This window comes from Toxorhynchites rutilus, chromosome 2, assembly GCF_029784135.1.
Source record: "Toxorhynchites rutilus septentrionalis strain SRP chromosome 2, ASM2978413v1, whole genome shotgun sequence".
Taxonomy (NCBI): Eukaryota; Metazoa; Arthropoda; class Insecta; order Diptera; family Culicidae; genus Toxorhynchites; species Toxorhynchites rutilus.
The window spans coordinates 342,198,212-342,223,209 of NC_073745.1; the positions used below are offsets into that span (position 1 = coordinate 342,198,212).

Consider the following 24,998-nt stretch of genomic DNA (forward strand, 5'->3'; position numbering starts at 1 on the left):
TATTTATCAGCGTCAAATCGCCTTCAATGATTTTTACTCTTTAGTCCGTAAAAATACCATCGCTAACTGGCAACGCAAATGGAACGAAGGTGAATTGGGCCGGTGGCTTCACTCGATTATCCCTAAGGTTAGCCTCAAACCATGGTTCAAAAGTCTGGACTTGAGTCGGGACTTTATTCGCACCTTCTCCCGACTCATGTCCAATCACTGTTCGTTAGACGCGCTACTCTTTCGTTTCAATCTGGCCGGCAGCAATATCATCTGCGTTTGTGGCCGAGGTTACCACGACATCGAACACGTTGTTTGGTCGTGTGAGGTGTATCTTGTTGCCAGATCGAATTTAGAGAACTCCCTTCGGGCTAGAGGAAGGCAGCCCAATGTGCCGGTGAGAGATGTGTTGGCTCGGTGTGATTATCCTTATATCCTTATACCCTCCATTTCTTCCTTTGTGAGTAATTGGTCCGCTTGCTATAAACAGGAGAATGAAATGTAAATTCACAACAGATGTACGAATAGATTTAAGAATTGAGTGTGTGTGATTATCAACATTGTAATAATTTCCTTATACCCCATCCTTTTCCTGAGAAAAATATGTCACCCTTCTAATCTCGAGTCCACCGCGAGTAATCGGTTTCCCACGTTACTAACCATAGATTTAAGAAAATTGTTCATATATATAGTTTTAAAAATATATTTAAGACTTCGGCTCCTTTAAACTTATGTAACTGAGCCTGTAAAAATAAACGAATTTATAAAAAAAAAAGTTTTCTAGTAAGAGTTCCAATTCAGAAAACAAGCCACATTTTCATGAAATGGTGTTAACGTTAGTAAATATTTTTGTTGTGGACGAATTTTGAGGATTTGTGTACCAATCGAATCGAATGGTCGATTAGATTCTCTAAAATTTGTTTGATGTACTATACATTACATTCCTAGTCTGTAACTAAATTTGTGTGCTCTCCAGCCGTAAATAAAAAACAACTTCGAATCAGTCACACGTTTAGTTTTAATTGTTTTTTGTTTTTTTTTTCAGATTCCCATTTATTTATCTTTCAAGTCTTCATTTTTTTTAAAATTTAAGATAAAATCAGTTTTTTGGTGTTCACTTTTTAATTTTTAAAATTCGTATTTTTCCCTGTTAAATTTTCTATTTTTTAAACTCTTTTGACGACATGAAATAGAGGACAACTTCTGTGTTTGTGCTACGCTTCTGCTCTGGCGTGTTTTTCTAGCATTTTATCAAGTAATACGTTTTCCTTAGGGGAACAGATCAATCAAAGCCTTCAGTTTTGTTTATTATAAATGTGGAATAAGGGTGACGGTGGTAGAACAAACATATAATCGCATGTGACCCTGTCTATGTCAACTGGAAGAAGACCGCCACAATAGCAGTTGTAACTTTAACACCAACAAAAAGAATAACGTTACAAATCCACGCAAACTATCGGCTCTGCTCAGGTCACCAAACTTCCTACTGAAGAGTTTTTTTCTGAAATTTCTATGCATTCTAGGATAAAATCCGAAGTGATATTTATTCAATCCGCTTGAATAAAATAATGTTGTGGTCCAACGTCGTCAATGCGGTCAATGCAACACCCGTATAATTGTTCTCAAATGGAGCAATTCTCCACCAAATTAGCCGAAAATTGACTGCTTTTAACCTTTACTGTTTGTTTTTTTTTTAATTTTGTACACAAGATGGCAGCTGTTCAAAGTTACCATTTTCATAATCATAGGGTCAATTTTAATTGCCATATGCCTGATTTTAAAAAAGGCCGCATTCCTAATCAGGGATTTTTTTCGAAAAATCCTAATCGATAAGGAACAAAACTACCACTATTGACCTATTGATCGATTCTGAAGTCTGAGAGATCCCATCGTTTTGTATTTTTTTATATTGGGAAAGTTTAGACTTTTTTACATGAAATATCAAAACATTTATTGTTTCATTTTTAAGATATGTACAGGTAAACTTCGATATAACGTACATTTCACTTTCAAAATTGTACGTTGTATCGAAGCATAATAAAGTACTCACAACCGTAGTCTGTAATACATTATTGTGTCGCTGTTTTAGTCAAGTTCATGAATAACTTCAATTAGAAGACGAAGCCAGCCTTTCTCATGATGTTTCCCTTCGTACTGTTGATTAAAGCTTTATTCATTTAGAATCCGGAATCACAAAACCAGCTGTATTTCGAGATTGATTGAAGGTACAAAATTTGTTTTAGCATCACAATACAGATAATTCATTGTTCTATCAGAAAAAAAATATTGAAAAAAAATTTCCTTTATACTTTGGAAATGTGTACGTTATATCGAGGTAAAATGTACGTTATATCGAGTGACGTTATATCGAGGGTACGTTATAACGAGGGTACGTTATATCGAAGTTTCCCTGTATTTCTCATGCGTCTTCATTGATTCAATATACGGGACTGCATTATGGAGACGCATAGTTTTTATTGAACGATAACATTAAGAAACATCCTCACAACTCAAAGAACGCGGAAAACAAACATGTTCGAAGCTTTCGTCTGAAAGTATACCTTTGAAGTACATTATAGTATTTGTTTTCTAAAAAGTCTGTCATAAAACCTTCTATTTCCTCTCAAAGATATAGTAAATAGTGCAAGACACAAATGTTACAAACTCTCAAAAATAAGAAGAAATGAATTGATTGAGTCCCTAGTAGAAGAGTATAAAATCCGTGCCATTCTGGATGATGGAATCTAAGGATGAAATAAAAAAAACGGCTCTAAAGCTTTTCGGAAAAAAATAAATATAGGGAGAAAATCCAAGCATTTTTCCCCCAGTGGATTCTGGCGTTAAGAAAACCGGCAAATATAAATAACAGCAACATACGAACCAAATTCAATATTGTCCACGCCCGTTCAAAGCGATCAAAGCGTTCAAATTCAAATAATACTTTTTCTCATGGCAACCAAACAAATGTAAAGCAACGTTTGGTTGGTATCAGAAGGAATAAAAAATTAAATTTATTTTGAAGCCGATGTAAATTGTTTCCGGGTTCGATATTATTAAAATTTGAGAATGAACTTTTTAGTAGAAATTATTGGTGGCCTTGGAAAGAACCGATAATTTTCGTGGTTTCTCACAGGTATCCCGTAGTATATTCCAAAGCCACTACACTGAGCGTGTATGATGGTTTTCTGCAGCAAACACACATTTTATTGCGGGGCTTATTTTCCATTTTTGGCTTGAATATGATGCACATATACTAAGCTATGATCGACTTCGCAATATTGATGGTGAAATTGTGATTCACCGTTACATTAGGTTCTCGATCATCGGCACGGTTTGAGGGTCATAGACTATTCGTGCCAGGTAATAATTATTTTAAATCTAGAGATCTATTGAATAATTGTTAAATTATATGCATTGACTATACGAAAATACCACTTTCTTATTGAAGATGTGATATTTGTAATATTGGAATTGTAAGCATACATCGGAAATTGACAGTAGGAAGCATCATTTATATTATATTCAACTTTTCCTACACAGAACAGGTAAAGATCCAATGCTAGCGTGAATTTGAAAAAAGTTTATAAACTGGCCTAGTTTAGGCTGATGAAATCAGAACCAAATCGAGGCATCAGTTGATTCAAACTCAAATTAAGTCACACCTGAATTACTTGTTTACAATTCAAAAGACGACACACAGATTCCACTCCGTGGAAAGACTTCATTAAGATGACATTTTGACCTTTATAAACTTTGTACTTCTATGTCAGCGCTTCTAGGACCTCGGCGAATATTACGAGTTGTTTTTTGTCCAAATGTATAAACAAAACATATTCAATTCTATGAACTCAAAGTATTTTCTCACCCAACAGTCAAAAACGTCACACAGAAAAGCTGGACATATAATGTACACCGGTGGGCGAATAAATTTTTTTTTTTTTACTGTATTATAGTGACTTTCAACTCATTTGGCTGGTTCGTCACTTTTACTTCCATTTTTGGAAGAATGTCGGGAGTGAGAATTGAACTCGTGACCTTTAGCGTGAGAGGCATGGATGTTACCACTACGCCAGATCGCCTTCGCCTTCGTACCAACGAGAATGTTTTTGCGGGGAGTGTCAATTCATTACTTCAATACGAAGAAAAAGCTGCGGAAAGTCATCGTATTTTGATTGAAGTTTATGGTGACCATGCTCCAACTGAGCGAGCGTGTCAGACGTGGTTTGCACGGTTCAAAAGTGGTAATATTGACATGGAAGACGAAAAACGTTCCGGACCACCAAAAAAGTTTAAAGATGAAGAATTGGAGGCTTTACTCGATCAAGATCCATCAGAAACGCAACAAGAACTTGCAGATATACTTGGAGTAGCCCAGAAAACCATATCCGATCGTTTAAAAGTTCATTCGTTCATTCCTATTGATTCGAAAGATAGGACAATGGGTGCCGTATGAATTGAAGCCACGAGACGTTGAACGCCGTTTTTCCCGTACGAACAACTACTCCAACGGCATAAAAGAAAGGGTTTTTTGCATCGAATCGATACTGGCGATGAAAAGTGGATCCATTACGACAATCCCAAACGACGGGCAACGTATGGATACCCCGGCCATGCATCAAATTGACGGCCGCGCGGAATATTTTCGGCCAGAAGATTATGCTGTCTATTTGGTGGGACCAGCTGGGTGTGGTGTACCATGAGCTGCTGAAACCGAATGAAACCATTACGGGGGACCTCTACCGACGACAACTGATGCGTTTGAGCTGTGCACTGAAGAAAAAACAGCCACAATACGAGCAAAGACACAATTAAGTTATTTTGCAGCACGACTATGCTCGGTTGCATGTCGCGAAACCGGTCAAAACATACTTGGAAACGCTGAAATGAGAGGTTCTATCTCACCCGCCGTATTCTCCAGACATTGCTCCGTCCGATAACTACCTTTTTCGATCGATGCAATTTGGTCTGGTTGACCAGCACTTCTCCAATTTTGATGAAGCCAAAAATAGACCATTTTGGCAGAATAAAGCATTTATTAAAAAAAAACCAAGAAAGTTAGCGGTACTCCTATTATGTAGCTGATGCTTCCGTTGAAATTGAAACTATAATTACTTCAATTCTATCAGAAAATATATATAATATAATCAGAAAATAGAAAATATTATCCAAGAAATATCATATATAATATTACGATATGAAATAAGAGGCAAACTAAAAAAATCTTATCCCTCTCCTAAAACTTCCTCTTATATATGAGTAGATTTTTCACTATTGGATGAAAACGAATGCTGAGAGCTCTTTTCGACCATCCTCATCTATCTCCAGACGCCTGTCCGGGAAGCGAAGCATGGAGGGGATTGTTCGGAAAATATTTCCAGAGTATGAAATCAGTACGATGATGGCAAGCAGCACAGGCACTAAACCCAGTTAATATGCTACGTAGAAACTATTAAATTATGTCACGTATACAAAGTGGATCATGTCCTCGTCCAAAAGGGGATCGTGAGTGGTTGAAATTTCTGCTGTCATCATTAGCGAAAATATGCAGCGCTCATTTTACGGAGTGAAACTGGACTCTCTGCCGCTCGCTCGCTTTTCTTGTCCACATCGAGAAGCCGTCACGTTGCCATTTGTCGCTGGATTATAGAAAAATCTCCCCCATCAGTTATGGCAGTTATGGCAATAAAGGACCGAACACACGCCAGTTGATTCACATCATCTCTTGTAACAGAAGGCTAATTTGAAAATGATTTCGGGTCATCTTCTGATTTATAGCTCAATCATCAATTCAAATTTGGTAAGTCATGTGCTCCAGAGGAAGTTCAATCTCATCCTGTATACTGAAATCCATACCCTGGCAGTGAACATAATCCGCTCGCTCGTGATTCAATTTCTCAGCAAACCAGCTCTGTGGTGACTGGAACAACAAACAGTACGAGATGGATCTAAGAAGGCACGCATGAACGCCTTCGAGTTGAACCTCTGCCAAACCCGCAGCAAAATCAAATTTTACGTATTCTTAAGTGGATTTATCCTTCCTGTCCCTCCTTCAGATATATTAGGTCTTATTGGAAAATTAACCATCAACCAATCGACGAGGAATCTATGGCATAGTTTGCGTTCTCTATCCGATGGAAGGGTGGCATCACACTCCGACGAATATCTAATATCGAACCATGTGCGTCACAGACGGACCCAAACCTGGCACCAACGAGTGATGAAAGATTACCTTTCAGGTGGATGAGGGTGGGGGTTTGTTTTTTGTTTATTCCCTGTGTAACCCACCGTTATCCTATTTGATCCACTCGGTTTGTATGTCGAGAATCGAGCACAAAACCGTAGCTACTAGTTTCCTTCCGTTATAATCTTGTTGCTTTTTTCTCCCTGCCATCAAAAGAGGAAGGGAGAACTGAAGGAGGTGTAGGACGGTGCGTACCCAAAGGTATGAGCATCGGGCTGTATGCTACTGTAATGATAGACGAAAGAGGCTGTAATTTCAGATGGGAAAGTGCTCATTCGATCGTGTTTGGGTTGGGAAAACGACACTTGACTGTGTCGATTTTCTCCGTCACTGGGAAGTGGGTGTTTTTCGTTTACCTTTACTAGGACTATGGGAGACTAATGAAGGAGTGATCTTCGCCCTGCTTTCAATACCTTCTATGATTTCGGTATTATGTGAATGGCGCTATGCGCTGAACATTTGAGCATCGGGGCTTTCGAGAGAAAAAAAATGTTGATGTCAAATATCTGCAAATTGCATGAAACGTCGAGATCTACCGTCAACTCGAAAAAAATATTTTTGTCAAAAATCGACACACTGGGACTTTGGAATACAAGGCAAAACGTATGGTTTAGGATGCCAATGGAAATCGTCATATCGATTTTTCATACGGGACTTACTGCGAAATGTTGATTTGCAATATAAAATACCCTATGCAAAATATTAGCTATTTCAGACTTCATTTACCATTGTCGCAGATGTCAAAATATAAGTTTTCCGAAAATAAAGAAATGCATTTCTGAAAATCGAAAAATCGCCCAAGAGGGGAGGAGGGAAATCAAACTTTTCAAAAAATAAAAAAATTGTAACGGGGTTGTGTCTAGGACACGACCGCATATTATCGATGTAGAACTACGCAATTATATTATGCAATCCATTTGTTTACCACTTCGAATATTATTTTAGAATGCATCGAAATTTTTGTAATAGATTATGTTCTTCGTTACAAATAAATTTGATGAACGTCCTTTTACGTTTGATATTATGCCTAGGACTACCAATATATGTGAACGGAAGAATTGTCCAACGATCATTGTATTTTACATTTCCCTCTGAATCTATTGCACATGTTTACGAAGTTCTCGAATCGCGAAAGTTCATTCACCGATTTTCCGAGGCTTGAGATTCAATGACGATTTTCCGAGGCTTCTCAGTTCAAAAGTACGTTTCAGGGAAACATATTCCGATCTGCACAACGACAAGCGAGTACAAAAGTACTCAACACCAAAAAATATCCTCGATTTGCATGTAGTTGCAAAGTGGATTCCCCCAGGCACATTAATTTTGAAGTCCGTGTTGGGGAAACACAACTCAGTGGGAACAAAAATAACCCCGAATTGCATGTTTTGACAAAGCGGGTTCTCCAGGCACATTGATTTTGAAGTCCGTGTTAGGGAAACACAGCTCGGTGGGAACAAAAATACCTTGCATTTATATTTGTAAAGTGGATTTCCACAGGTACATCGATTATGAAGTCTTTGTTGGGGAAACCGTAAATCGGGCCAATCAAAACTTGGCAGTTTAGATAACGCTTGACATTTTACAGTTATTCTATTGTTCATCTCATGAAAAATAATGTTTTATCCTATGAATGTTTTATCCTATGTTATCCTATGAATTGATGCAAACATCTTTCCGATCTGTTAAGAAATGTTCGAGTTATGAGCATTCGAAGTACGGGTAGGGTTAGAACACAAATCAGCAGAACAAATGTATGGGAAAAAGGAAGTTCTTCCAGTTTTCATGAATTTAAACCATTTAGAGATTAGCGAATTGTAATGTATAGCATATCAAATAAATCTTAGAGAATTTCCGATTCGATTGGTATGCAGATCATGAGAATTCGTTCACAGTAACGTTAACTTTATTTCATAGAAACGTGACCTGTTTTCTGATTTGGCACTCTTCCTGAAAGACGTAGTTTTACGTCAAAAAATTGATGCCAAATGTCTCAAAATCGCATGAAACGTCGAGATTTACTGTTATCTCAAAAAAAAATCGTTATAAATCAGCTTTTCAAACGAAAAAACGACCAATGCCACAAAGTCAATTTTCGACCAGAAAAAAATTCGAGATACCAGTAGATCTGGACATTTCATGCAATTTGGAGACATTTGGTATCAAATTTTGGGTGATTTTCCGGTTTTCAAAAAACTTGTTTTTTTTCGGTTTAATACTTGTTTTGAATGAAATTTCAAAATTACTTTTAATTTACGTTTTGCCATAGATCACCAACCAGGTGACCAACTTCATCCCAACTCGAATAATTCAAAAGCAATGACACATACAAAATGTTGATCGAGGAATGAAATGTAGGATTTTTTTTTTGAAATTTTCATTGAAAAACATCGAATTTTTTTTTTAATTACGCTGGAAAAAAATCAAAATAGTCCATACAATAACTAACAAGTCATCCGTACATCAGAAGAAGGGCACTGCAACAGGAAAGTTTTTTTTTCTTGTCACTACTTTTTATGTTTCAAGTGTGAGTTCAAGAACTGTATATCGGACCACCTTAGAAGCAAGCCCTTTCATCTTGTGTTTTGATCGACATCGGCGAATAATGAGGCTTCACTGTCCTCAATTCAAGAATCCTCAGCTTAGAAACAGGCCTCTGCAAAATGTCACTTTGAATATGGAAATATGGTGGAATTGATTTATTTATTTATTTACGGACGAATCTTATCCCGTCCAAAATCGATTTTTAAATTGAAACAATTTCGTATATTCCACTTGATCCATCCTAGTCGTAAATCCTAATCCTGTCCAATTAATCTAGAGTTAGATTTAGTTATTACTAAATCGTTAGTCTCAATTGAGTAGAAGTTATATTTTAAGGTTGAATTTGACTCTGTAAACGTTAAATAATAAGTAATTAAGTCTAATTAATAAACGTTTTTGAAAAAAAAATCGAATATTCACAATTCTCTGAAGTTTCTCTTATCAGATATGCGCCTTCGATAACATACGACGCCACTCGAGTTTCAATTAGTGATTTCATGAAACACTTCGATGGAATTTAAAACCTTTGACGAATTTCATGCCAACTCGTCTTAGGAGTTGGCAGCACCATAGCAGCGAAACGTTGTGGGTGTAAAGACATGGGTCATTTAAGCAACTTTGCATACTTGGAATATTCGAAAAAGAATTAGACTACTTTTTGGAAAAAGCCAAATTTTTTTTCTTGATTTTTTATAAAAAATTATAACTTAAAAACTATGATACCTACAAAATTCTTGTCATGTTTCTAAATAGAGAAAAGCTAGCAGCTCATGCAAATTGCGATAATTTATACATAAAAGTGTAACGATATAAGTGTAACTATATCGATATCTTGACTTTAAACAAAATTAGGAATAGTTGTATTTTTTTCAAATAAAACATGAAAAAGTTGTTGTTCGAAAAACCCATGTAAAAGTGCCCATCTTCCAATGTATGGACTACTTTTTGGAAATTTTAAGGGCTCTTCATATATATATTTTTGGGAATTCAAAAAAAACGTTTTTGAGAAAAATGAATTTCAATTTTTAAAATAACTTTTTTGTCTTTTTTGTGGAAAATTTTGATTTTTCGGACCACCCTAAAATGGAAATGGGCATCCTAATAATTAAAAAAAAACATTTTTTGCGCTAAAGAACAAGATTACCACATTTGACGAAAATCTGAGAACCACTTTATCGGTTTCACATGGAATAACTGTATATATAAATGGATTTCTGTCTGTCTGTCTGTCTTTCTGATTTTTATGGACTCGGAAATTACTGAACCGATCGGCGTAAAAATTTTTATGTAGTATGTAGGGGTTTGCATAACTTGACAATTAATCAAGCAAATTAAACCAAATTTGGCATATGGAGGTTTTAGGGAGCAATAAATGTTTCTATGGTGGCTCGACACACCTACCCTCTTTCTAAGGGGAACGGGGCTGCCATACAAATGAAACACAAACATCTGCAGAACTCGAGTACTAATCAACCAAATAGAGCCAAGTTTGGGATGTGAAGGTTTTTGGGCACGAGAAATGTTTCTATAATGATCTTCCTTCTCTGGAATGGAGAAGGGGCCCCATAAAAATATTACACATATTCCAACCAAACATGACAGTTCAAAATATTCGGAAAACTCTGAAGGAAAATGGAAAAACTCGGAAGATTCAATTCCTATATGTTCTGCAATTACACAGTGACAAGCGTTGGTAGTCCATTTGATATTTGCGCTAACGAAATTGATCTTTGCTCCAAACTAGAAATTGTAATTTTGATTTTTGATTTTCAGGTGATAAAACGCACTCCTATATCTTCTTCTATCTATACAAATGAAAATAGATCGCCGGAAGTGTTGATAAGAGCAAAACTCGAGAATGGAATTGTCCGATTCAAGGCTGTCTTTATTCTATCATATTTTCTCTATCAAACATTTATTTCATGTAACGGAGAAAGATGTTATTTGCAAGTGGTTGAAAAATCTTGAACGAGAATTGTGTCTGAAAATAATCTAATATTATAGTTTTGGTAGAAATACTAGAAGTTTTATAGTAAAAGATGATTTTAAAGGGTCGATTAGAAGACTTCACCAGACGGTATACAACTCGACGCGGTACCTATCGAACAAAATCGCACTATACTGTGCGATATCTATCTTTCATTATTCCTTAGAATCGAGCAAAACCTCTGTGTGTGTGACATCTGCATTGAAAATGACTGCTGTCTGATTGTTTGAGCCAAACGACTTGAATGATTATAATGATGTTCTGAATTATAAGAAGCTTTAAAATTCATCAGCTCATTTGCCTCTTGCATTGAAAAAAGGCCTATTAGAAAAACTAAACTAAACACCTGGCTCAGAGAAAGATCATTTCGAAAACCTTGGTGCCATCTGGTCGCTGTCTAAAGGGCGAACACGAAATTAAAAAAAAATGTAATGCCAATTTTCTTATAATGTTTAGAATCAAACCAAAATTTTAGGGTAGTTTTATACATATATTTATTTCAAAAATCAAAAGAAAAGTTGGAGCCTTGAGTGTAAAATTGAACGCATTTTCGCTTGATGCCCTCCATCAAAGTCTTTACAGTGTCATCCGGTACCAGTTTCTCATTTTTTTCCATTTTCTTAACATGTCCTTCTCGTCTTTGACTGTCTTCTTGCTCTTCCGAAGCTCCCGCTTCATTATTGCCCAGTACTGCTCCACCGGGCGCAGCCCTTTGGAACAAAATGGACAGAATTGGCCTCATACCACTTCAGAACACTTTTAGAATAGTGGCATGATGCCAAATCTGGCCAAAATAGCAGAGCTTCGTCGTGCTGCTGCAAGAACGGCAAAAGGCGCTTCTGGAGGCACTCAGATTTGTAGATCTCGCCATTTACTGTGCCCTTTGTCACGAAAGGCTCACTCCTCAGTCCGCAAGAGTAGATGCCCTGCCAAACGAGATATTTGGAGGCGAACTTCGACATTTTCTTCTTCTTAAATTTGTCGTCCACATCGAACTTGCTCTTGCCGGTGAAAAACTCCAACCTCGGAATTTGCTTAAAATCGGCTTTTATATACGTTTCGTCGTCCATCACACAGCAGCCATATTTTGTCAGCATCTTCTCGTAGAGCTTCCGTGCCCGAGTTTTAGCCGTCGATTGTTGCCGCTCATCGCGGTTTGGGAAGTTCTGTACCTTGTATGTATGTAGTCCAGCTCTCTTCTTTGCATTCTGGACGTAGCTCTGCGACATGCCGAGCTTTTTAGCCAAATCACGGCTTGAGACGTTGGGATTTGCTTTAATCATCCGCTTCACCTTTCCCTCCGTCTTTTTGTTATCCGGTCCCGGTTTTCTTCCAGCTCCTTTGCCGTGGTCCAACGTCAACCGCTCCTGGAACCGCTTCAACACTCTGGAGACGGTTGAATGGTGAATGTTCAACATTTTTCCCAACTGCCGGTGCGACAGGTCAGGAATTTCCAGGTGTTTGGAAAGAATTTGTTCTCTCGACTCGCGTTGGTCGCGTTGGCGGACCTCCATTTTCGTTGAATCGAAAAACACGACTTCGAGTTTGACAGCATGTAGACTATACACATCAATGAGAAAGTGTGCAAAATTTGGTTGATTTTTACCCAATGGTAAAAAAGTTATGCCCTGTTGAATGTGTCGCAATAATTTCGTGTTCGCCCTTTGGATAACTGATAATGGCATGAATAGCAATGAATGGAATACGGCGGAGCTAAGATTGCAATATTTTCAATATCCACATTGTCCGTAGAACGAATGTTGCATTTGCATTTTGAGCGACCAATTCACGCTCGTCTGATTAGCAGTGATATTCAAATATGTACCTCGCTATTTGGCCACTGGTACACGATAGGACTGTGTTCTTTCGATTTTCCTTAATTTAAATCATTTATGGGTTAGGGAACCGTAATGTATAATTTACCGATTAATTTTAGAGAATTTCCGATTAGATTGAAATACAAACCATCAAAATCAAAGTTCAGAGCTAACATAACTATTTAATTAATAGTTTGATTATTTGATATCATTGCTCAAAGACGTAGTCTTATGTCAATATGCAGGTAATGATTTCATATCCATAATTTTATTTTTATTCACTAACGTCAAACGAATTATCCCTAATGATCGGATTAAAGGTATTTAATAGATATTTGACACTTTGCCGTCCGGCGACACCACAGTGATTACGGGCGCATAGTATCGCTCAGTGACTTATGACTACCGGGTTCAAACCTTTCATCTGAACCCGCCGTCATTCAAACACTTTTCTGCATCTTCAAGCGCGACAGGGCAAACGCAGTCAGCTATGTATTACGCGATCACTACTGCGCCATCTTGCGTAAAAATGACATTTGAGGTTCAAAGTTTTCTGCTGAACGAAGCCGAAGCCGAAATCGTTACGATGCGTGAGTTCCACAGAATTCCCTTCAATAGATTGCATTTCGGTCTGCGACACACTTCATAAATCTTGCTTTCCCACCAGCTGAACTAACCGGCTGTTGCACCGTCAGTTTATTTTTTGGATCAAGTTCAGGTCCTTGCACAATTATCCCAAGGGCGAAAACTTCGACTCTATGGAAGGCATAGAAAATACCGTAAACAGTTTTCGATGTAAAAGCAAACACATTCTGGGAAGATAGAGTTGTTAAGTTACATGAAAGATGGCAATGGATGATTGTGATACCTTTATCTGTCTAGAAAAATGATGCTTTGGTTCTCTTAAAAATCGTCATGAAATTGGCAACCCTGGTCACGAGTTCAATTCCCAAAATTCTTCCCAAAAATGGAAGTAAAGTCAAAAGTGTTGAAAGTCACTTTTATACATACAAAAAAATTAAATTTGACTATTCAAAAAAAAACAAAATCAATTTTGTTATCATGTTCGACTAAATTTAACCTTTGATTCAGGTGTTAGAACATATTCCAAAGGCGTAAAGAAACATGATTATGGAATCAAATGAGAGACCTTTCTGATGAGCGCTCCGACAGTTTTTTGTAAGAAACATTTAAGAATTTTATTTGCACATATTTATCAGCACTCAACCGGCAACTGAATCGAGTATATTGTGGTCACGAGTTACGAGTCCTAGCGTAGTGAATTGGACTCTCCTTCATCAATCGCCTCAACATCAGTATTTTGGCAATTCCCTCAACGTGGATAAAATGAAAGCGTAAAAAAAGCTCCAGAACCCAGCTACATTTGATCTTTGCGGAACATTCAATTGTCACAATCTTGCCCCAAAAGAACTCAATCAACGGTTCATTGCAATAAAAATCACCCTCGTCAGCACAGCTCAGCTCAGTTTCGTACAATTGTACGCACTTTTTTTTTCTCTCCACCGTACGTCATATCATAAAAAAGTGTCAGCAAAGGTGTAACCCGGTGATGGCTAGGCTCGGTGTTTGTTGATTGTGATGCTGGAGAATTCCCCAAGGCATCAAATTTAGATTCCGATCTGATTTTTATTCTCCTTTCTCCGCTACCACCCACCACCACCACCACTCGGCATCGGATAGGATAAATTCCGAGTGTACACGGTTGGAATCACCCCATTGCGAGCGAAACATGTGCTCAAGACGGCAGCCTGTCGAGCAAACCGAAACTGCGAACGCCCACCACTTTTCCACTTATGTTTGCATGAACGCATGACAAATATTTTTGTTCTCGTTTTAGGATGTTTTCGTTTGCATATCTGTATATTTCCGTCGGTGTTTTTTTTTTTCTTTAGAAACTTTCTGCCCAACTATGTGGATGGAGAATTTAACAAGCATACTGAATACCTGTTTTTTATCTCTTTCTTCTTTGTCCTCTCTCCGGGGGTGAAAAATTGTGGGTAATCATTCCAGTTTGCCCATTACAAGGAGGAGATGTACCTGCAGGCTCAGCGGGTGTTTAGTGTGTCCGCCGATAGACACTATCGGCTGCTGCATGCGGCCAACGAGGAGAAGCCCAAGATTATCGTCCTCACCGTGATCGTCCAGGAAGCGGAAGGACTCGAAGCGAAGGACGCCAATGGTAAGTTGAGGCACACTTGTGCTTTTTGATCCACACACCACCACAAATACACCGAGATAGCTTTTCCTATCACTGGAGATGCAGAACAAGAGAAAAAAAAGTTCCCGAATAAAGAATAAAGTCAAACAGCACCGACTCAAGATGAAAGCAAACAGCACTGTGGCGGTTTGAGAATCACAGAAATATGAGGGTGTTGCACTGCGAGAAAATATTTGGATCATATAGATTTTCGTTGTCATTAATAGTGATAAATAAATTTTGCCTCCGTGCCACAGTGTTAGACACTGTCCAGATTCTCGGCCAAAGTTCCGAAGCCAACTAGTGTTGTTAAAAGTCTTAACTATGATATGGATGAACAAGCATTCCATGATGCAACAGATTCTGTGTTCATGCAGCCACTCGACACGTTATGTGAGCATAACAACGAACGTGCTGGCTCAAATCGTCCGGAACAGATTGTTGGTCTGTCCATTCCTTTCCCATGTGTGTATGAATGCTTTGAATGGGCAATTTAATAATTAGAGCCGTACAGAAGAGAGTCAACTTCCGAAAAGAATCTCGACTCGGAATACTTCTGGTGTGGATGTTTCATTATCGCTAGAATTAAACTAATTGATTGCATTCTGATTCCTACGGTTATCTGTATGCAGAAGATATATATTTCCCACAATGAGTTTCGTAGATTACATTTACCGCTTCCTGAATTTCAGTCCTATTGTAAGATGGTGACTCGTGCCGCAACATATAATAATAATCACTGGATCTAATTTCTCGATAATCCAAAGCTTCTTTGAACTGCTCAACAAAAGGACTTTCTAGTAAACATTTGTAATATGATATGACTCCATCGCTCGGCCCACTCAGACAATTGTTCAAATATGTCGTAATCTCGGAATCCAGATCCGTCATTCCGGCCACATGAAAATCACGGATAACTTCATCGATCTGAAAAACGGATGATGATGAAACTGATGAGATACCCATCTATATAACTGAACTCACAACGATTGCTCCCTCTCTATTTAGGTAACGTAACCCCCTGAATATACAATTGATATGCCTGGGAAAATCTTCATCAGCAGGAATTGTATAATTTCGAGCAGCACACCAAACGTCCGTTTTGTTACTATAAATCGCCTGTTCACAGAACTGAAAATATGACTGCTTTTGCTGTCTAACCAGGGCGCCCTGAAAACGATTCATCACTATAACGTATTTTAGAATCCTGATACGAGCCATCCTACCGAATCCAAATAAACTTTCGCACTGACGTCGGGATCAAGCAAAAAGATTTGTTTGAAAATCGTTATGTTCGGCAGAATACTTTCCGTAAATGCTTCGTACACTGAGTCACAATCCCGCAGTTCATACCGATTTTCCAGACCTTTAGCAATCATTTCAACTTCAATCCGAGAGCAGTTTACGTAACTACCATACCGTTCATACTGTGAAAGCAGTCGTTTAGCCTGCAAACAATGAATGGGATTCGTTTTCAATTCCAATAAAACCACAACTGCGTCAAGCTGGAATACTCTGAAATTTCCCTCCAACGGCACCAACAGTTCCAGTCGGCTCAACAAGCAGTGCACAAAGCACCTGGTCTGCTGATCCCCGGCTGCTGGGTGCAGCTCCCAACTCATCCACCGTTCAATCCGTTCCACCCGACCACCCGGCTCCGGAGTTGAACCTTTCGAGGCATAATCTTCAATGCATCTGGTGAATGCGAAAAGCGTTTCCTCCGGATCGAATGCACCATTAGTGTTTCCCCTTGTCGGCTGTAAATGCTAGCGAATTTCCGTCGTTAGAATCTTGAAGAATTCACCTGAACGAAACCAACCACCAGGAGCAGCAATAACGCTCCGACTGCACAAAACACCATGATTGTAATCTGCCACACCGCTCAATTACTGTGCAATCAATCGTTAACGATAATTAGTGCGCCAACTAAGTACTCTGCATGACATCTCGAGGCGACGATGTGACGATGAATGTTAACAAACATGGTGGTGCCCCGGCGAATGGGGTCAGATAAGGCACCTTTTTTGCCGCAAAACTCCCGAGCGTTGACTTGTTTTGGTTCGGACGAATCATTCACAAATTCTGCACCGGATTAATACGTCGTCATCAATATGCAGTTGTAATTTGGTTGTCACCGAATTTGGTTTCAGATTTTGATGGAAGAGAAGATTCGGTCTTAATGAAGATAGAACGTGAAGATCACAAGATGTGAATAATGCTAGCGCCACTAATCACTCTGGCACTGCCATTGATCATTTAAATGAGAAAACATGTATTCAATATACAATATTTTGTCAAAGAGTTTTGTCCCCGAAATTTGATTAGCTCGGAACTCAAATCTGTATGAAATTCTCTTTCCACGAATTCATGAATCATAGCACTCAAATTTAGCCATTCCATGCCAAACCGATATAGTGGTTCTCAGATTTTCGTGAAAAGTGGTAGTTTTGTTCTTCATCGCAAAACATTAGACCCATATTTTTTTTTTCTTCAGTAGGGTGACCATTTCCATTTTAGGGTGGTCCGAAAAATCAACTCCAATCCGAATCTTTTTTCCAAAAATGACTTTTTTCTAAAATTCATAACTTTTGAACTACTAGACCGATTCAGATGATCGACATATCAAAATAAATTACCTTGTCTTTTTTGGAAAAATAATAAACCTGCTAAAAGTTTAAATTCTGTTCTCGTTACTATTGATTGTATTCGTTTTTTATTGTTTTCTTAGTTTCGGTACCAAGGGCGTTATATTTTTTATATTTTTTCTGAAAAGCTGAAGATTTTTTACATAACATATGTCGAAACCAAAGAGGCGTTTTTTTCTTTTTTGAGTAATGATTTTTCAAAGTTAACCGATGATTCGAAAATTTTTTTTTCCTCCTTTTTCCAAAACGAAAATTGATCACTTTTGATCTACTGGACCGATTCAGATGATCGACACATAAAATTAAAGCCAATTAGATAGTCTGTTTTGAAAAATATTAGACTTGCGAAAAAAAAAGATTTTGATTTCGTAATTATTTACTGTATTAGTTTTTTATAGTTTACATGGTTTCGGAACCACGGATGCTATATTTTTAATTTTTTGTTCTTGAAAGCTGAGGTTTTTTACATAACATATCCAAAAATCAGAGTTCTGTTATTGTTCGTTCATACTGTGGGAATGGTGGTGAGAATTTTTCGTCAAAGAAATTTCCTCCGACTCGTACTGAGGTCACGCGTTTTCTAGAGCTTGCCACTCAGAATGAATTCAAGGCGTGTCGTTTGGCATAGAAATCTCAGCTAGGTACTAGTAAAAATGACGCAAGTAATACTACGTTGAGACGGCGAAGTTCCTCTAGGAACGTTAGTGACATTTAAGAAGAAGAAGAAGAAGAAGAAGCAAATAAAAAAGTAAAAAAAAATTAAATGGTTTCAATGTGATTAAACATAATAATAATACAGATAATGTACTGAAAGCTTGAGAATAATTAGGCATGTTCAGGGTAACTTCGATATAACGTACATTTTACTTTCAAAATTGTACGTTATATCAAATGATGAAGAACTCAGAAACATAGCTTATATTAGTTTATTGTGTTGCTGTTTGAGTAAGGTCAATGAATAAATTCAACTAGAACATGAAGTCCACCTTTCTCACGATGTTTGCCTTCGTAATGTTATTAAAATTTGATTCATTTAGAATCCGGTATCACAAAACAGTTGTACTTCGGGATTGGTTCAAAATACCAAATCAAGCTTTAGTATCAAAATACAGATAATTTATTGTTCTTTCAGAAAAACAAAATTCAAAAAATTATTCCTTTAGACTTTGAAAATGTGTACGTTATATCGAGTTACGTTATATCGAGGGTACGTTATAACGAGGGTACATTATAACGAGGATACGTTATATCGAAGTTTCCCTGAAGTTTCCCAGTTAGTTGTTATCTAAAATAAAATCGTGGGGCAGATGATGAAATCACTTACTGTGGATAACGGAACGATTTTATTTTAATCTCATCAATGCCCTATATTAATGAAAGAAGGAGTGCGATAATTGCTAACTGCTACTTGCTTAATTATTTCCAAGCTTTTAGTACAATATCTATGTTATTTATAATGTTATTTTATAATTATTTTATTTTATATCTGTATCATTAGTATATATCTCTATAATAAAACCATTTGACAATTTTTCCAAAATGTTCATCTCTTATCTAATTTTCTGCGGAATATTTTCATTACGTACTGTCAAATAATTTTATTTGATTTGGATCTGCCTTTTTTCATAACTAACTGTGTTCTATTAGCAAATCCCTTTCATTTGATACCTTTATTGAAGCGGTTCTGAGAAAATATGCAATTCGCCATTTTGTAGCGATTGCCATGTTGGATTTACATTTTCCATAAATATCTGTGTTCTACTAGTCCTTTCATTCGATACCCATATTGATGAGGTTTTGAGAAAATATATAATCCGCCATTTTGTAGCGGGCGCCATCTTGGATTTTAATGATCATGGAATACGCAGTTTTATAATGACATCAGAGAAAAAGATGTGTTCCAAATTTCACATCAATCGGACATCAGGAAGGGGTTAAATTTCTAAAGGGTGTATCACATCAAATTGCATCACGGAAAAAACGCTGTAGAAATTCGCCCAGTAGACCGATCCTTTTGAAAATTTTAGACAGTAAAATAAAAACTATTAAACAACTTTTGGCATTTTCTTTTTATTCATACTTCAAGCCCAAGCCCGTATGCTCGCACCTTCCTCTTTACCCCGTCCATAAGGTTCTGTACAACGTCAGGTTGTAGTTTTTTTTTTTGAACAGAAATCCATTTTCTCTTGAAGTCCGCCTCCGATTTGACAACTTTTGGGTTCTTCCGGAGGGCCTGCTTCATAATCGCCCAATATTTCTCTATTGGGCAAAGCTCCGGGGCGTTGGGCGGGTTCATTTCCTTTGGCACGAAGGTGACCCCGTTGGCTTCGTACCACTCCAACACGTCCTTTGAATAGTGGCACGAAGCGAGATCCGGCCAGAAGATGGTCGGGCCCTCGTGCTGCTTCAATAGTGGTAGTAAGTGCTTCTGTAGGCACTTCTTAAGGTAAACCTACGCGTTTACCGTGCCGGTCATCACGAAGGGGGCGCTCCGCTTTCCGCAAGAGCAGATCGCTTGCCACACCATGTACTTTTTGGCAAACTTGGATAGTTTCTGCTTGCGAATCTCCTCCGGAACGCTGAATTTGTCCTCTGCGGAGAAAAACAACAGGCCCAGCAGCTGACGAAAGTCCGCTTTGACGTAGGTTTCGTCGTCCATTACCAGGCAATGCGGCTTCGTCAGCATTTCGGTGTACAGCTTCCGGGCAGGCGTTTTCCCCACCATGTTTTGCCTTTCGTCGCGGTTAGGAGCCTTCTGAACCTTGTATGTACGCAGGCCCTCCCGCTGCTTGGTCCGCTGGACGAATGAACTTGACAAATTCAGCTTATTGGCGACATCCCGGACCGAACTTCTCGGATCACGTCTAAACTGCTTAACTACGCGCTTGTGATCTTTTTCACTGACGGAGCATCCATTTTTGCCGTTCTTCACCTTCCGATCGATGGTTAGGTTCTCGAAGTATCGTTTTAGTACTCTGCTGACCGTGGATTGGATGATTCCCAGCATCTTACCGATGTCCCAATGTGACAACTTTGGATTCTCGAAATGAGTGCACAGGATTAATTCACGACGCTCTTTTTCGTTCGACGACATTTTTCCAAATTTACGAAAAATTGACAGTGAAGCATGGCCAACGTGATCTATACACTCTTATCTGATTATAAGCGAAAGCTGAAGATTTAATTCCTAAAAATTACATTTCTACAGCGTTTTTTCCGTGATGCAATTTGATGTGACACACCCTTTATTACATGGAACAGCGCTACAGACAAAGCTACAAAGTTACAAACGTACCTACAAACGGACCAAGCGTAATAAAACCGCTTAAAAAAAGTTTATTGAATTATTCCCAGATTTTCAACATTCACCAACGTATATATTTTCACACTTTTACCATTCCTGAATTAAAAATGCAAATACGATTCTTGATAGTTTTAATCCACGTATTCAGTTAAAAAATGAAATAAAAAATAACACTTAAAACGTCTCAACACACAATAGCGTACCAATCACCTTGTTTCAGATCGTTTAATCCTCGCTGACAGATTCGATTTTTCAACTTTCGTATCTGGATCATTAAAACAGTTCCAAACTATATCCGATTTACCTTCTAATTAGCATCAGCAGCCTTTTTCATTCTCACTCAAAACACTCTTTTTTTGGCATTCCAAAAAGCTGTTCGATCTAGTGAACTTTGGAAAACCAACATCTATATAAATAAGAATGTAAGGCCAAATGTGTTGCTAAGCGCGAAACCCGAAGAAGCAACCGTCCGATTTGAGTCATCTTTATTTTGATGTATTCGTCATTGCCAGTAGATCAATGTTATGGAGAGAGAAATCGGAAAAATTTCGGAAAACTCTTAAGGAAGGTCGGAAAATTTGATAATGATAAGCTTTGTCGGTCCATTCGATGTTTGCGCTATTGAAATTGATCTTCGTTTGAAAGTGGAAATTGATTTTCAGGTGAAATAACGCACTCCTATATCTTCTACCTTCTATATCTCTATCAATAAAAAAGAAAGGGAAAATGTGTTGCTAATCGCAAAACCTAAAGAAGGAAACGTCCCTTTTGAGCCGTGTTCATTTTGTTGTATTTATTGTATTCTGCCATAGGACAATGTTATGATGAGAAAACGTTTAGAAATTTGTTCTAAAGAATTCATATCAATATATAACGTGACAAAATACTCCGTATGTCTCTATCAAATGAACAAAAGGTTTATTACACTTGTTTTCAGTATTTCTGACAAATGCAACGAAGGTACGATCGCGTAATTCTAAGAAAATCACGGAAAAAAATTGCGCAAAAACGAATCCAGCGTAGATTGTAATGTTTACAAGTGTAAAATTTTGTCACAAACTATCAAGTGGTTATCGAAGTGGCTTCCAAGCAAGAAGTGCTTCGACAAAAAATTATGGGCACGGTCGTGAAAAATTCAGAACAGTCTCACAGCTGAATCGCGAAACAGTTGAGAATTGACCATTCGACCGAGTCCTGTGTGGTAAAATCATTCAAGGAGACTCAGACGACTCAGTGGTGAGCTGAAGATAACGGATTACTTCAAGCACAATCCGAATCTTCCGTCTGGTTCGTCCAGCGGACAGTGAAACGGGCCGGACTTCATGTCTTAAAGGTAAGGAAGGTGCCTAACCGAACCGATAAACAGAATTCAGTGGCCAAATCCTGCGCCGAAATGCATCGTGATGGACAACAAGACGTACATTGAAGCGGACGCCAAGCAAATCCCTGGCCAGGAGTTTTTCGTCGGCAAGTCCCGGCTGGATGTTCCGGAAAAGTTCCGGAAGTAAAAGATCGACAAATTTGCCAAGAAGTGCTTGATGTGGCAGGCGATTTGTGGGTACGACAAAGTCAGCAAGCCGTACATAACGACTGACATCATCAACGGCCAAATGTATAAAGAAGAATGCCTCCGGAAACGCCTGCTGCCCTTCCTCCGGTCCCACGAAGGTGACACTTTGTTTTGGCTGAATCTGACATCGTGCCATTACGCGAAACCGATGATGGAGTGGTAACAAGCCGACGATGTTGTTTTTGTGCCGAAGGAAACGAATCCACCAAACATGCCAGAACTTCGCCCAATAGAAGAGTTCTGGGCGATTATGAAGGGCAAGCTCCGGAAAACAGGGAGGATCTTCAAAAACAACCAGTATTTGATGAAAGAGTGGATAAAAGTGTGTAAGAAATATGGCACAAATGTCACACAGCATTTGAAAGGTAGCTTTAAGTCCAAGGTTATCCTAAGAGAGAAGGTTGAACTTTGCAAAAACAGCGCAAAAATGTGTTTATTTATTCCCTGAAAATATCAAACTTAAAATGAATTTGATCATTTTTGTCTGTTGCTTTTTTTTCTAGTACAGTCTTTAGTTGGTTATGGTTATTGATTCCACAGTAAATATCATTATTAGTGTGAGAATGTAGTGCGGCCATTAAAAATAGCCGAAGTGTAGTTCATAGAGCATGATGTGTTCTCCAAAATAAAATCCCCGAGAGACCTGATTCAAAAAAGAAGCTTAGTCTCGATATGAATTCCAAAATTAACCACGCGGATTGTTATCGGATCAATCATTCGGGCTCCCTAAGACATGTGGACTAATTATACGTCAAACTAATCAACAGAGTACAAATTTCTACGAAATCCACCCCCGGAGAATGTGCACGACACCGGATCGGAGTTACCTTGCGGCCGGAGGAGCCCACAACGATAAATGTTTTCCATCTCAAGACGTTCAAGGTAATTCAACAACCAGCGTAATGCCTGCTATTGTATCTTGCCAACACAAATTTGTGTGTTCTTTGTCAGCATAACGACATTTCGCCCTCCTCCTGCTTCCTGATGGGTGGTCCTACCGGGTGGGGTCGAAGGACAAGAGGTCACAACGTTTATAAATAAAACCGGAATCCATCTGTTGAATATCGTCCTGGTCCCCGGGAGGTGAGTGGGACATAGGATGCGAGCAGCATCCGGGCGGTTGTTGTTTCAATTTGACTGGATAGCAGGGCTTGTGGGATCAGAGCAAAGCCGGTTTTTCTTCGCCCACGTCACCCTCCATGGGGTATTTGCATGAATAGCATGGTAGATGGGCAGATTATTTCAACAAATGCAGAAAAGGAAAAGGGCTTCATTCAATCGCAGAACGATGTCAGAGTATTTATACATTCAGTTGGTACCGGCAGGAGACAGGACGTGAGTATCCTTGAAACCACAAGTGAATACAAAGCGACTCAAGGAAGGACTGACGATCAGTAAACATTTTCTTTTTCTCTGAGAGATGCTGCTGTGTGTGTGAGATGAATGGCTGAAATTAGTTTAATTACGGAGGCATGCCAAATGAATGGCCCGTAGTTACGTGAAGTTACGTTACGTTTTGTGGCTAAGTGTCGCCAGTTCATCTCTCTAAAAACATTAGCAACTGCGGGATTTTCCTACGCTCATCTAAACATTGCGTTTCGTCGGGAGGTGATTGATTGAGGTAATATTTCACGAACTACAAATCATTCGCACCTTGCGAAACGATCCGAGGCGGACCAGCTTCACATAAGGTTCCCCTAAGAAATAATCTTAATATCATAACTACCACTTTGTCTTCATTCTTTTCATCATGCCAGACACGAGCAACGTGAAACGATGTCGTTCATTACATATTTCATCGGAACAATGCAAATATTTGTTTATGAGATTGCTCGTTTTAATACATTCGGAACGATGTGAGAGCATAAAGAATTGCTCCGATAAGCAGATTCCCGATTGTTGTGTTTTATTCATTATGCCATCGATACATCTCGAGAGCATGCAATAGCCGAAACCCTTGTAAAATTACACGACTTCCCGATGCCACAGCCACCATTCCACCCACACAAAAAAGTTGATCAAACTTAATTGGGTCTCCATCGTCTGTAATAAAATATTCAGCATATTGGAATGAAGGACTCTTATTTATTTGATTTCTTCCTGTTATTTCCCCACATTGGCGCCCGCACTCTCACCCCGGTGCGCAAATATTTATGACATTTTTCGACACGAACCGACGACTGACTGTTGCTCGTGGAATGCCTTTTGCAGTGCGGCATTCGAGCACCAGATGATTTAGGGGTGGAAGGAAGGTTCGACGAAGGCGAGAAATCATGTAAATTTTCCGAATCCAGCGGGATTTAGGGATACTGATTTCGGATGTTATTTTGTTTGGCCAATCCAACGTTCCCAATATCGAGCTGGCAGTTGGAAAAAAAAGTATCGTCTTAGGTAGGGTTTTTCCTTTTTTTGTTCCCCCGCATCGGAAGATCGCAAGGGAATTGCTTGCAAGGGGATTTATTGTGCAAGTCGGATACATTGCTCCGCTGTGCTCCGGTGCATTTCACGACGCTGTCGTTATCGCATTTGCATTCGTTGACGTGGGCGAAAAATAATCTTCTGAGAATTGCTTTTTTTTCAGTAAGGCAACGAGTATGAGGAACAAGGTGAACTGAGTTTATTGATTCCAATCCGTTCCAAGCAGAATGAAATTTACTTCTCTCTCCAGGTTACCAATCTCGTTCTTG

General features: G+C 38.6%; 2 protein-coding genes across 6 annotated transcripts in view; one reads left to right on the top strand and one right to left on the bottom strand.

Moving 5' to 3' along the window:
- Positions 1-24,998, top strand: part of LOC129764754 (BAI1-associated protein 3) — a 285,766-nt gene that overhangs the window by 178,077 nt on the left and 82,691 nt on the right. For all 4 annotated transcript variants that reach the window (XM_055764208.1, XM_055764209.1, XM_055764211.1 and 1 more), the window contains one exon: positions 14,606-14,774. In XM_055764208.1, coding sequence (XP_055620183.1) covers positions 14,606-14,774 — 169 coding nt within the window. The remainder of the gene's footprint in view (positions 1-14,605; positions 14,775-24,998) is intronic.
- On the bottom strand, positions 15,401-16,752 carry LOC129764755 (37 kDa salivary gland allergen Aed a 2-like). 2 transcript variants are annotated; one of them, XM_055764213.1, is made up of 5 exons: positions 16,612-16,752; positions 16,307-16,558; positions 16,019-16,240; positions 15,780-15,962; positions 15,401-15,719 (listed from the first exon to the last, which is right to left on the bottom strand). In XM_055764213.1, exons 1-5 carry the CDS (start codon positions 16,651-16,653, stop codon positions 15,411-15,413), a joined length of 1,008 nt encoding a protein of 335 aa, XP_055620188.1. In that variant the 5' UTR covers positions 16,654-16,752; the 3' UTR covers positions 15,401-15,410. The 2 variants fall into 2 exon arrangements, with proteins under 2 accessions (XP_055620188.1, XP_055620187.1); XM_055764212.1 differs by having other exon boundaries at positions 15,777-15,962.